The following is a 14,362-nucleotide window of genomic DNA, read 5'->3' as shown; positions in this document are numbered from 1 at the left end:
GCAGGGTGAGGAGAGCAAGCAGAGCCCTGTATCCATGTCACCTGAGTCCTGGTGTCCTCTTGTGTAAAACAGGGGCAGTAAAATGCTGCTGCTGACCTCACTGAGATGTTGGGAGAACAGGAGATAGTGTGAGCTTCACACACTGCAAAATGGTGGTGCCTTGGAGTCTCAAACTTGAGTGTACATCACGGTCATTTGGAGGACTTATTAAATGGCTTTCCTTCATAGTAGCATGATTTACAACATCCGAAAGGTGGAAATGACCCAAATGTTCATCCTGAGGGATGGATAAACAGAATGTGGTCTGTACATACTATGGAATATTCTTTGGCCATTAACAGGAATGAGGCACTATTATCTGCTGCAATGTGGGTGAACCTTGAAAACATTCTGCAAGTGAGAGAAGCCAGCCACCACAACCATGTATGATTCCATTCGTATGAACCATCCAGAACAGGGAAATCTGCAGAAACAAAAAGGAGAGTAAACGTTGTCCAGGCCAAAGGAGAGAGAAATGGGGAGTGACTATTAAAGGGTATGGGGTTTCTCTTTAGTGTGGGTGGTGGAAATGTTCTGAAATTAGATAGTGGTGGTTGTTGTCCACTCTGTACATATTTTAAAAATCACGGAATTGTATGCTTTAATAGGGTGACTTATTTCTCAATAAAGCTGTTATTTAAAATTCTCTTCCCTGAGCTCCAGGCTCAGAAACCACACACTTAACACACTCCCCAGGAGGTTTTTGTAGTGGGGGAAAGCGAGGAGAGAAATGATTTGCCCCAATTCAGTCCAGCTCTGAGCCAGTCCCAGAATTCAGAGAAAACTTCCAAATGCTCAGCCTCATGCCTGGCCTCTCAAGGTGGGGAGAATGAGACAGTAAACAGACAAGAGGGAAACTGGAGAGGGGAGGAGGAGGGGGATGATAGAGGTGGGGGTGCTACTTGGGATGGGGTGAGCAGGCCCTCACACCATCATTTCCCATTATAAGAAATGCCTCCCCTAGCAGGCCAGAATGCCCCGTGGTAATAATTAAGAATTAGAGATAAAATTAATGTGGGTGAAGGGACAAACCCCCCATGCCAGAGAATTCCAAAGGATGTGTATAGATGCCCAGGCTTCAGGAAGGCAGAGCGGTGACACCCTACTCCTGACGTGCAGGCTGCCCCGAGTGACGTTCTTCCGAAGAAAACAGAGTAACTTGGCAGTGGAGAAACCTGGCCGATATGACCTTAGCCAGGTGAACAAGGTCAACATCGGCAGTGGTAAGCCAAGGTGACAGCATGCACCCTTGATAGCATGGATGAGAAGGGCACTTTATCTCCCAAACCTACAACCCCAGTCTAATTGTGAGAAAAGCACCAGACAGATTCCAATAGAAAAACGTTCTGCCAAACACTGGCCAGCACTCCTCAAGGCTGTCAGGGTCATCAAAATAAGGAGAGTCAAAAAACTGTCACGGCCCAGTTTTTAGCCCAGGAGGCTAAGGATTCATGACAACAGTGTCATGTGGGATCCTGGATGGGCTGGCTCCCAAACCAGGAACAAAAGGATATTAGGGGAAAACTGAGGAAATGTGAATAAAGTATGGGCTTTAACTGATAATAATGCATCAAAATTGGCTCCCCAGTTGTGACAAATGTACCAGAATAACAGAAGATTAGAGACAAGAGAACCTGGGTGGGCAGTATATGCCCAGGTAGGTGGAACCCTCTGTACCATCTTTGCAACTTTTTTGTAACTCGAAAGCTGTCCTTACTAAGAAAAAGTATATTTGAAAAAGCCTCCCCAGGCTCCCTGGGGACACCTAAAATCCCCCCAAAGCTGTGAACCTATTGCCCCCGTCGTCGTCGGGCAGTGGGATGGACGACAACTTTTGGTTACGTAGAATTTAGGCTGGCAGAACAGTGCTCCAAAATGAGTCAGCAACGGGGACTCCTGAATTAAAGGCAGTGGGTCTTTCCACAGTGATGCAAATGTCCCGTGCATTTCCAACCAGTACGGTGGCCAGAGACGAGCGGTCCAGGAGATTGACGAATTACAGCAGAGTTGAGGAGGTGGCTGAGAAGCCGCACAGACTCTCAGCCCTGCCTGTGCAACAGACTTACCTACCCTATGCTGGAGCCACACCTGGGCTGGAGGAGGCAGAAGCGCTGGTGTGGGGCTCAGGGCTGGGCGGGGGCTGAGAGCTCCGCTCTGAGAACTGGGTGTAGCCTCTCTGTCTCTGTCTCTCTCTCTCTGTCTCTCTGTCTCTCTGTCTCTCTCTCTCTCTCTCTCTCTCTCTCTCGGTCTCTGGGGGAGCTTAGGGAAAGCACTCACTTGCAGCTGGTGGTGCCTCCCATCTCAGAAGGGGGCTCAGTTACAGTGATGGCAGATTAAGGGATGCAGAATGCATAATGCCACACTTCCCTGCCTTGCCTCAGCTGGAACCTGCCTGCTCAGAGCAGGGCCCCATAACAGGACAGGATGCTTCTCTAACTAGACCCCCACCCCCACCTAGGCTCTAGGAGGCTGAGAGCCACAGTTCTTAATGTGACTTGAGCCCCTGCCCGCACCTCATCTCTAATGTGGAGGTGATAATAGGACCTCCTGCAGGACTGACCTTGGTGGCTCTGATTGGTTTGGAACACCCTGCTGCTGCCGTACCTGTTCTGAACATCATCCTCTCCTGGAGCAGCTAAGGCGCTCAGCTGTGTCCAACACGGCGGACAGTGGTTGCCGCTCTCAGCAGGAAGCGGCTCCTTTTCCTCACAGCAGTCGCACGGGGCATCATCATCTACTGAATGTGGTGAGATTTGAGGTGAGGAAGACATGCAATGGCCAGCTGCTGCTTTGCAAGCCGCCTCTGAGGATGTGGACATGACCCTGAGGGCAAAGGGAGGCCATCTGAGGGATGCGGGTAGAGGAGTGATGCACAGCTCTGCACTGCAGAAATACAACTCTGGTGGGTGGAGTCGGGGGGCGGCGGGCCATCTGGCAGCAGGAGACTCACCTGGAAGTTGTGGGCAGAAGTCCAGGTGAGTGGTGGCGATGGTCTGAAGTAGGACAGCAGGCACGGGGGCCACAAGGACAGGCTGTCTGAAACCAGAGCCCGTGGACTGCCCTCCTGTGTCCAGAAGAGCCAGGCGCAGGGATGCTGCTGGACCCCACCCAGGCAGCCACAAGTATTCCCCCATCTACCTGTGGCCCCACACAGGTTGACAGCACGCCATGCCCCTCCCTGGAGGGCCCGCGGCTTCCTCCCCACAGCTCACGGGCCTCCAGGGTTTGGCGGGGGGGCCATCACACCAGCCGCACAGCACGCGTCCCGGCTGAGCCGGGCGCTCTCAAATGGCTCCGACATGGTGCGAACACACTCTTGTGTCTTTTTGCCATCTGCTGCTGTCATTAAAAAATTACATTTCCATCTGTTTTCACACTTTTGTCCCCTCCCAGACTCCCCTCCTGGAAGCATATAGCACGAATCCTGTCTCAGATCGGACGTTGCTGGCCTCCTGGAAACTCAGAACTTCTGTGGGACACACCAGGCTTAGGGGACGTGGGCTTTGTCAGCGGCCAGGGCGGTTAATGTCCATCCATTTCCACTTCAGCGGCCTTTACTGCAGTCCCTACTCCACTGCCCACCCCCCTTTGGTGGGAGACATTTACAAAGCTTTTTTATTGTTAGTTTTAATCAGTATGTGCAGCTCTGGCATTAAAAATAAATGAAAAATAAACTACAGACATTAGTAACCCTCCCCCAGGATGTATTTAAATGGAGGATCTGACTCAGGAAATAAGATTCAAAGAGCCATGTTTTGAGTTCAAAATAAATCATCATTCTTGCCCTGGCTGGTGTGGCTCAGTGGATGGTGCACCGGCCTACAGACTGAAAAGTCACAGGTTCGATTCCCACTCAGGGCACATGCCTGGGTTGCAGACCAGGACCCGGGTTGGGGGTGTGCAAGAAGCAACCGACCCATGTATCTCTTGCATGTCAATGTTTCTCTCCCTCTCCTTCTCCTTCCCTTTCTCCTTCCCCTCTCTCTAAAAATAAATAAAATCCTTAAAAAAATAAATGAATCATCAGTCCCACAGTCCCCACTTCCACCCACACAGCACCCAGACTTTAATGAAGGGTCAGGTCCACACAGAACCCCAAACCCCACAGGTCGGTGGGCCTGACGGATCCTCTCAAGCGCAGCCTTGCAACCACTGGCGGTGTTACTGTCAACATTCTAGAGGCCCCTGTGGCAAAGCCAAGTCCAGTGTCCTGTGCAGCCTCAGGCTGGCCCTCCCTCCCGCCTGGTCTCCGTCTCCCTGTTGCCATGGGCACTAAAAGCCTGGATGAAGCGGTGATTAGCCTCAGCAGGCCGCTGAGTGGGCTGGAGGCCTGTGAGCTGTGCTGGGAGATGTGGAGCTCCCTGTCCGTGAGCAGAGCCAGCCACCAGAGTGAATGCCCAGCCCCAGCCCTGAGGCCCAGCATCTCCCTAGGTTTCAGAGGGAACAGGACTGGGGCCACAAATCATGAGCAGAAGCTGCACAGCAGGCACTTGCCTGACCTGGCTGGTGCTCCGTGCTCCTGCCCTCCTCCCTGAGAACATACATACCCTGGTCGCTGCTGGCCACAAAATGCAGGGACATGTGAAGCAGATTCAAACCCAACTGGAGCCTGACAAAGCCCAACTCCTGGCAGCCACTCAGTGGAGCCATGGCCAACCCAGAGACCAGGGAGTGAGAGGTCAATGTTCTGAGCTACTGCCCTCCAGAGGGGCTAGAGACTGCGGTCGCCACGTGGGTGGTCAGACTGTGGGCCTGACCAAGCCCCAGTGAAAACTCTGGGTATTTGCGGTGTGTGTGTGTGTGTGTGTGTGTGTGTCACCACTGCTGCTGGGAGAGTCAGCGCTGTCTGCATGTGATGCTCCCGGCTGCTCTCAAGCGTCTGGATACTCCTGGACCCCACCCTTTGGGCTTCTTCCCTTTGCTGCTTTTGTTCTGCATCCTTTGGCTATAATAAACCATAACTGAGACTACAATGGTTTTTTGTTTTTTTTTTAGTTCTGTAAGTACTTCTCATAAGTTATTGGACCCGAGTGTGGCCTTGGGGATCCCAGAACTGCACTTCTCTGTCCCCTACCCATGCATCCCAGGATCACCGCCCAGACAGACTTTTTGCTCCCAAAGCTGTGGCCCAGGTTCTGCTTCTGGGAGAACCCAACTATGACAGTGGACAAACCAAAGTCGGGAAAAGCCACACAGCCTCTGATAGAAGCCAAAGAAAATGGACAGAAACCCCTGTGCCATGATGAGAACGGTCCACAGGGAGAGGGTTCCCCAACGATTCGATGTTCTTTAAAAAAAACACAACACCGACCCGGCTGGTGTGCTCAGTGGATTGAGCACAGGCCTGCGAACTGAAAAGGTCGCCCGGTTGATTCCCCATCAGGGCACACACCTGTGCAGCAGGCCCGGCCCCCAGCTGGGGGCGTGCTAGAGGCAGCCCATCCACGTTTCTCTCGCTCTCTTACTCCCTCCCTCCTCCTCCCTCTAAAAATAGATAAATAAATTCTTTTAAAAATACAAAAAAACACTGCCTCCCATTTTTACCAGGATCCCACAGCTGGCAGGGACTAGCAGGGACAGAGCTGGGGCTCAAACAAGGTCCATGTGACTGATGAGCCAGTGGCCTCAGGCCTCAGCCATGCCCAGGCCCCCACGTGGCGGTCTGCAAGTCACAGAGCATGAGACCATCCAAAGGCTCATCGCCAGCCAGGCCTCCAAGAACAGTGATTCTCTTCAGTGCCCCCGAGTGTGCTCTACCTATTCCACCCAGACCAAGAAGCAGGGGTCACCATTCATTCCAGAGGACCTTTATTTATAATGCAAAAAAAAAAAATTATAAATCACCTTTGAACTGTTTCGATACCTGTAAAACGATTTGTAAAAAATGGAGCCACTCCTTTGCAAGAAGTTCTTGTGTGTGTTGATCTCCTGGGCACTGACTGCATGGCCCAGGGTGCTGCTGGGCATGTGTTTGTCCAGAAGAAAGCCTCCCCTGGCACCCTGATGGCCGTCACCATGGCCCTGGGGGCAGCAAACACGTGCAGGCATCAGAGGTCCGGTCCACTCAACAGGGCCAGGGAAACATCATTCTGGAAGCATGCAGGGCTGATTCTTTGCTCATCTTGCCACACTTCTCCTGGTTAAGTGCCGAAATCGCTCTCCCATCCAGCATACTCGGCACATCTGTCCCAGACGGCCACACCCCCTTGGGGATGAGTGGGATGAGGGATGGCCAGAGCAGGAGCCGCAGCCAACAAATCCCTGACCTGTGCCTCCTTCTCAGGCTTCAGGGTCTATTTCGCCATCCTCTGGACATGACCCCGTGTCTTCCAGCCAGACTAGGAGACAAAGGGAATCGACATGTAGATGAATCCCCCACCCCATCTAGGCCCCCCTTCCCAGGGAGCTCCAGGGACAGTGCCTCTGGGCTCCTTGCTCTGTACCACCTCCCTGAGAACCCTCAGTGGATGTTGAGAGGGGACCCCAGTGATGCTCGGTCTTAACGGATTCCTATGCACCCCTAATCCCACACTCAGCGCTGAGCTCATGGTGTCCCTGGCTGAGGTTCCTGGGATTGTGTTGCCCACCTGGGCTGCCCTAAGTTTAGCCTCTTAAAGCCCAGGGCCGGGCAGTTCTAAAGACAGGAATCTGAGGCTGAGAGAGTGGAGACGCGCTCCAAGTCAGCAAGTGCCTAGGAAGGGCTGGGGTTCTCTCCAGTTTCTCAGAAGCTCCAGGTTGCTAGCTAATCATCACTCAGAGCCCTCAGGCAGGGAGGAAGTGCTACCCAAGTCTGGTGGTCTTTCCTCCTGCACTAAATACGACTGGTGAGAATATCCACAACATACCACAGAAATCAGCACTTGACCTTCCTCATTTTTAATCATCTTCAACCTCTCTGAGGCACTGTTATTGTCTCCATTTTACAGATGGAGAAGCTGAGGCTTAGGGACATAGAACTTCCTATTCAAAGTCACAGGCTGGTGAGTGGCAGAGCCACGGTCCAAATTCAGGGTTTTCTGATTCCAAACCTGTGCCCTTTCTCCTGTGCTTCCCTTCTCTGAATGGGGAAAGCTCAGGGTCAGGTCTGAGCCCTGCCTCTGGATGGGACAGGAGGGGAGCCCGCACTGGTCCCTCAGCACTAAATCCATCCTTGGAACTGCTTAAGCTTAAAAGGAACCTCTCCCAGGGCCAGGAATCCCCCTGGGGGCCGGGGCCTCTAGGTTCTGACCCCACAGACCTTGTAGAGTAACACTGAGTCTCCCCTGCACTTACACAGTCCCGAGAGCAGGGCGGGTGGTTAGATCCCATTTAACAGATGGGGCACTCAGGTTCAGAGAGGGAAGGGAGTGTAATTGCAGCGCCGAGGACCCAGGCCTCCGTCGCCCATGCTGAGCTCTTGACTGGACACTGGAGCAGGGGCCCAGCTCTTTTCCCACCTTGCTGGGTGCCCTTGGGTGAGTCGTTCTCCCTCTCTGGACCTTAGCTTCCAGTCTGTAAACTAGAGATAAGAATGGTACCCACAACCCCTGGGGCTGGTATGAGAAATAAGATTTGTGAGAAGCACTTAGCCCGGTGCCTGCCACTTGGACAGGTAACATAGGAAGGTGACCCATTGTAATCCTTACTGAGCGTGGCCCAGCCTAGTAACTGCACAGGCCTGGCCCAGAGTCCAACGTCTTTCTCTATGTCACATGTCCTACGGGGCAGGCTGAGATCCCAACTCAACACATCTGCAAAAGTGTGCCTAAGTTCTTGCTGCCAGATGTCCAGGAGCCCTACATCAGCCTCATCTGCCTGTGCCGCCCGCCCGAGTCAGGCGGGACTCATGTCTCGGTCCAGTGCCGAACACTGCCAGCCACCTGGGAGGGCGTCTAGACTAGGGGTCCGCAGGGTGAGCTCCAGACCACGCAGCCTGAGTCTGAATCCCAACTCTGCCACTCATCAGCTGTATGGCAAGTGTCCCAACCTCTCTGAACCTCAGTTTACCCATCTATAAAATGGGGCTGAACACTGGACCTATTGGGGGTCAATGACTGCTGTCAGACCCATTACTTACTATTCTTACTATTCACAGTGGCAGCCTCAGAGCCCTACGCAGGCCTGGCTCGATAAATCTGTTTAATGAATTTGTCCCACCAGCTCCAACAGTGTCTACAGAGGGGCCCAGGGCCTACAGTTTCGCCTCTCCCTCTCGCCCTCTGTCTGGGAACGGTTCTGTCTTCTCCCCTCACCCTGCAGTGAGCTGCATCTGGAGGGCCCAGAGATCAGCCCCAGCCCAGCACGAGTGTATTTCCAAGCCTGTCCTGTCCAGCTGAACCTCTGCAGCCAGCAAGATGGAGCACCAGTCTCCCGGCTAGCAGGGGAAGGCGCATCCATCGATCACCTTGGTGAGCCCGCCCAGCCCCATCCATCACTTGCTTGGCCACCGGCAGGGGCTGTCTAGCTAATTACTTAACATGCCTCATCTTGCTGAGGCTGGTGCCACGGTGAGGGGCCCGTGGTGGGGATCCAACGGTAAATTTTCAATAGACCCATGGAGAGGTGGGGACATGAACTCAGACCCACAGCACAAAAGGGGACCCCTTGAGCTGCCCCCAGCCAGACACCGCCCCCACACACATCCGACCTGGCTTGGTAGTGAGTGGGGCAGGGTGGCCTCACCTGTCCTCCTGGAGTCCCTTGGCAGCATCACGCCTGTGGGGGTCGGGGGGGTGATGATGATGTTGGGCACGTCCAGGTGCTTGTTGTTCAGGACGGGGGCCTCGTCGTGGCTGCTGCTGCTGCTGACACACATTTTAAAGCCTGAGAGGGCAGGCCGCGGAACACACACGTACACACATGACAGAGAGACACGCATCAGTGGCCGCTGGGGAGCTGCCCAAGCCGGCTGGCTGCCTGTCTGCCTCCCTCCCACTGCCACTCTGCATCCAGACAACTCTCCGGCAACAGGGCACTGCTGCCCCCACCTAACTGAGGCTCAGGACGGTTAATGACCCACCCGATCCTGCACACTAGGCGAAGACTGGGAGTCCTACCTGTTTTGTTCACTGACGTGGCGTCAGTGCCCAGGGCACTGTCTGACACGTGACAGGGACTCAGAACATGACTCTGCACAGAGGGAGGCAACAGGGCCCGAGCTGCAGCCCAGCCTGTCGGGGAGGGGCGGGGGGCGGGGTAGGCTGCGCACGTAGCACCCACCCACCAACGGCTTTCTGAAGGAGGCTGGAGCACTGCGCTGCTTATTCCTTATGAGTTAGACCGAACTCACCAGGGAAACTGTCCGGGCCTGGAATTTTCTCTGTGCTGAGACTTTTGATGACACATTTGGTTTCTTTAATAGATACGAGGCTCATTCGCTTTTCTGTTTCTATCTTGTGTCAGTTTTGGTAAGGTGCCCTTTTCAGGGAATTTGCCCTCCTCTTCTCAGATGTTAAATCCCTTTTCCTTTCTGTGCTCGTGAATTGGCCAAACCCCGTCATGGACCTCCACCTAACCCGAAGCACGCTCACCGTCCACCCCGCCCAGCGCCTCCCACCACCCTTCCCATCTAGGGTCTATGGCATCAGCCTGGAGCTCGAGTGCCGGCCACGCGCCTTCCTTTCCCACTTCACCCTCAAACCCCCAGCCGGTTTCAACAGCCTGCCAGCCGCAGGTGCCACCTGGGCAATACCTCTGACGCCCCTCCTCCTTCCTCCTCTGCCCCCGAACTAGTCCCTCTGTCTCCCTCTTCAGTCTGTTGTCCAAACAGCAGCCAGAGACCGCAAATCTGATCATACCACATCCCCACCAAGGACACTCACTAGCTCTTGACAATTATCGACAAGCAACATTTCCCAAAGTGTATTATTCACTGGCCTCAGAAGCTCCCTCAAGAAGGAAGTTCCATGATCAAATGAGTTTGAGAATCCCACCGACTCTATCCTTCTCTTGGAGATTTCCATGCATGCTGGAGAGTTAAAGTCTGTGAGAAGTCCTGCGGTAGGAAGCTGCTTTACTTGTGTTTGACCTTGGGCTTCCTTAAATAACCTTAGAGTCTCTTCACATCTCACAGAGTCATAAAAGACCTTGTTGATCATAAATTAAAGTTCACCTCTTAGCTCAGGTTTCAGCCTGCACAATCTGACCTAAACTGTCTGCAGCTGTACCCCCTGCCGACTGCCCACGCTCTCCAGACCGCTCAGTTTCCCACGTACGCTGGGCTTCCCAGCCCCTTCATCCGCTGTATAGGCTGCTCCCCTGCCTTCCTCCGTTAGCGTGGTAGTGAGCTCCTTCCTGCTCATCGTTCAAAGCCCATCACAGCAGGCTCTCCTTTGGGGGAGACAACCCAGCAAACCTGATCCCTCCTCCTTTGTCATTACACTCATCTTTGTCATTACACTCTTCATTCATTAGTCCTCCAGCGCTGCACAATGTACTGAAATCATTAGTTCTTCTTCTTTTTTTTTTTGGATTTTATTTATTTATCTTTAGAGGGGAAGGGAAGGAGAGAGGGAGAGAAGCATCAATGTATGGTTGCCTCCCATGTGTCCTGCAACCCAGGCATGTGCCCTGACCGGGAATCGAACTGCGAACCTTTGGTTCGCAGGCCCGCACTCAATCCACTGAGCTATGGTGGCCAGGGCCTGAAATGATTAGTTCTTAATTCTGCCTTCCTTTGCTGTGAGCCTCCAGAGGACAGCCCTGATCTCGTTTGAGTCTAGCACAGTACCTGGGATGGAGCAAGGAGCAGTGCTTTCCATTTGAGGTGAAGAACAGCTTTGGGCACCCCTGGCCTGGATGCCGGTGTCCTTGGCTCTAGGTTTTGCACACTGTTTTTCCCAGAGCCCCAGACACTATGAGCTCCAGTGTCCGGGCCCTTGGCTAACAGCCAGAGCTGAGCAGGGGATGACTGTCCTCCCCGCTGCTCCTCCGGCCGACCCTGAGCGCCACTGGGACGCTGCTCCCGAACAGCCCCCACGGGTCCCAAGAGGCGGGGCCCAAGTCCCTGCCCTTCAGTGTGGGGTGGACTCAGGGTGAATTCTAATGAACAGAGGAGGACGGAAGGGATGGTGTGTGACTTCCAAGGGGTGGTCACAAGAGATACTACAACTTCTTCCCTGCTCTTCCTCTGGGGGAAGCCAGCTGCCATGTTTGGGGACAGGAGCGCAGCCTGAGAAGGAGCCACCCAGGAAGTGGGTCCTCGGCCCAATCAAGCCTTCGGGTAAGACTGAGGTCAGGCCAACAGCTTGACCGTTACCTCACAAGAGACTCTAAGCCAGAACCTCCCCACGAAGCCATTCCTGGATTCCCGACCCACAGAAACTGAGATAATGTTTAAGCCTCTAAACCTCAGGGGGGCTTGCTGCACAGCAACAGAGGCGTGGTGCCATCAGCACGGCCTGCCCGTCCTGGGGAGCCCCTGTGGCCCTCTGAGTCTGCTGGGCTGCTCAGTTCTGTAGGCAGAGGCCCCAGGAGACTACCAGCCCTGCAAGAGCACCCGCCCAGGCCTCTGCCAACTCGATCCAAAGCCGTGGTTTCCAAGCCTCCTTTTAAAGCAGCAGAACTGTTCTGCCTGCAGAACGTAAAATAAAAGGAAGCCACTTGGAGCAGGCCCTCTGGTTAACACGGGTAACAGTTGACGTTTACAGATCCTTTGCTGCAGGACACACACAGCGCTGAACGCCTCATGGCTACCCCGAGACGGGTGAAGTGTGAGCAGCCCCATCGCACAGAGGTGGAGACTGAGGACCAGACAGGAAGAACCGACGTGGAGTCGAAGAGCCTGTGGCGAAGCCAGGATCTGAACCCAAACCAGGCCTGTCAGATTCCATAAGCTGCTGCTTCTAATAACTACACTTTCGTAGAATGGAGCCAGAAAACTTCATGAAAAGGGCCAGATAGTACAAACTTTTTACTGTTGGGGCTACGCAGCCTCTGCTACAACTATTTCACTTTGCCACTGTAGTAGAAAGCAGCCTCAGAGAGTATATGAATGAATGGGTGTGGCTGTGTCCCCAATAAACTTTATTTCAAAAAAAGGGCAGCAGGCCCCATCTCTGTGGTTTGCCAATCCAGTTCCGTAACGTCTCAGTGGACTTTGGACCAGAGACCGGCATGGTGTCAGAACAAGTGATAACAGATCCTCAAAAACCGGAGGCACTTAAATGACAAAAACACAAACCAAATTCCAAACCTGGCTGCTGTTGGGTACTGACAGTACCGGCCTCTGTAGGGCGGTGGGCCCGATGAAAGGAGTGAGCCGCGTAAAGCTCTTGCCCAGCTAGTGGCCCGGGGGGCACTCGATTCCTGTAAGTGGCCCTGTAATCATCCATAAAGAGCGTCTCATTGAGCGCTGGCAACAAAAGGAAGCTCTGATTATTGTTATCTGTGACAGGAGGGAGCCTCTCTGCTTAGTCTCTGAGGCCCCTTCCTCGGTGAATCTTCTACAGCTCTAAAATAAAATGCTAATAGAGAAAAGCCACACTCCTCCCAGGGCCCCGCATTTGCATTTTAACATGTTCTGGGAGCTTGGCGACAAAGCCACATTCTTAATCAGGAAGCATCAGGTCACTCAGTGGGCCCTGGAGAGATGCTGCAGGAAGAGGGGGGAGAGGGAGGGAGGGGAGAGAGCAGGGAGAGAGAACAGGAGAGAGAGGGGGCAGCAAAGAGGGAGGAGGACGGTGGAGCTGCAGCTCCTCTCAAATCCCCAGGCTGCGCAGCCTCCAAGCAGAGGTGGCTGTGCAGGAGGGAAAAGCTCTCAGGAGGTAAAGCCGACTTTGGGGATTAACGACAAATGCCAACCCAGCCCCGGACAAGCAGATCATTTGTGCAAAAGGCAGAATTGTTATTTGTTAATTACTTGCCCGCCTCCGGCCATTAAGAGCCCATTTCCTGAGGGGAAGAGCTGGTCTGAGGTTCCAGGGCCCTGAGACCCAAGAAGGGAGGGAGCAGGGAGGGGACCCCAGCACCTGGAGTCATTCAAAGATTTCTGGGTGGTTGTGGTTGGAAGCCTGAGCGGGAAGCCTTGCCCCTACCCCGGACTTGCCTGGGCCCTGCTGGTCATGGGCCTGGAGATAAAGGAAGCCAGATGACCCAAACCTGGCCTCCCAAGCCTGCCTCCCCGGGGCAAGGTCAGGGAGCTGCTTCCTCTGCAACCAGGCTCTGCTGTTGCCCTGAGGCAGGGCGGGGGGTTCCGTGTTGGCTGCCCAGTGCAGTCATCTGGGAAGTTCAAAAATGTGGATGTGGGAACCCACCCCCAGGGTGCCAGACATCGCGGCTCACCACCAGGACTTTAGAAAGCTCCCAGGAGAGTCTCGTACCAGGGTTGGGAACCCACAAGCCAGGGTGACTAGAACAGGTGGCTTTACTTTATGAGCCTGTTTCTTTGCCTGTACAAATGGAGTTACGATACCAATCTTGCAGGAATGAAATACCCAGTGAGGGGCATGTGGCTGCCAAGTGCCGGAGAAGCGACCAATGGGAGCCAGCTGGCCAGGAGGGCCTTGGGGATCCGGGAGGGGGCAGTGGGGGAAGCAGATCCAAGGACTTTTGCCTCCTCCCACTGAGACCCGCCCTTCACTACTGCATTAATCCTCGGTGTGGAAACTAGAGTCATGACCATTCTGTGGATGAGAAAAGCAAGGCTTAGAGAGGGCAGGCCCCAGAACAAGCAGAGGCCAGGGGGTTCCAGGCCCGAGCGCTGACCTTGCCCTTTCTCAGCCTTCAGACGCCCTGAGCCATGCAAGCCTATCCCCTGTTCAGAATGCCCCAGGTTCCTGGGGACAGAGCACTGTTCCCTACATCAGCTCTCAACAACTCCCAGGCCACCACCACACCAGGCCCCAGGGGCTGGAGTGGAAGGCAGGTGCTGTCCTTCTGCAGGCATCACAGCTTAATGGCACCCTCTACTGGTACATTTAAAAATGATGCTCGGGCTGGCACCTTGTCGTCCCCCCCCGGCCTTACCGTTAGGATGGCATCCACTCTTCCTAAAGACACCATCTGACACACAGTGGGCCTGCGGGACCCAGAATGCAGTGGGAGGCCAGAGCATACACCTGGGCTTCAATCCACCAGGGCAGTGGCTTCACCTTCTTGGAATTCCTTTCCTCACTTGCAAAATGGTTTGAATAACAGTCCCCACCTCCAGGGGGCGTGGAGTAGATTAAGAACAACACTGAAGCCATCATCCAGCCAAATTGGGTGCCTCACTATGTGCAGTTTGCAGGCTAGAAAACCAGAGCTGGCCTTAGCAGCACCCACTCCATAAATACACACTGTTATTAGCAGCATGCGATGCCAACCTTAGCACTTATTCATTGATTCAGCCAATACTGAACACCTC

At 54.0% G+C, this 14,362-nt stretch overlaps 1 protein-coding gene across 3 annotated transcripts in view; it reads right to left on the bottom strand.

Moving 5' to 3' along the window:
• Positions 1 to 5,830: 5,830 nt before the first annotated feature.
• Positions 5,831 to 14,362, bottom strand: part of CUNH16orf74 (chromosome unknown C16orf74 homolog) — a 45,300-nt gene continuing 36,768 nt past the window's right edge. For all 3 annotated transcript variants that reach the window (XM_037142390.2, XM_037142392.2, XM_037142391.2), the window contains 2 exons: positions 8,701 to 8,841; positions 5,831 to 6,377 (listed from right to left, as the gene is read on the bottom strand). In XM_037142390.2, coding sequence (XP_036998285.2) covers positions 6,319 to 6,377; positions 8,701 to 8,841 — 200 coding nt within the window. In that variant the 3' untranslated portion in view covers positions 5,831 to 6,318. The remainder of the gene's footprint in view (positions 6,378 to 8,700; positions 8,842 to 14,362) is intronic.

This window comes from Artibeus jamaicensis, unplaced genomic scaffold (genome assembly GCF_021234435.1).
Source record: "Artibeus jamaicensis isolate MK-2021 breed Jamaican fruit bat unplaced genomic scaffold, CSHL_Jam_final contig_464, whole genome shotgun sequence".
In the NCBI taxonomy this organism is placed as follows: Eukaryota; Metazoa; Chordata; class Mammalia; order Chiroptera; family Phyllostomidae; genus Artibeus; species Artibeus jamaicensis.
This window is presented reverse-complemented; position numbering and strand designations above follow the sequence as displayed.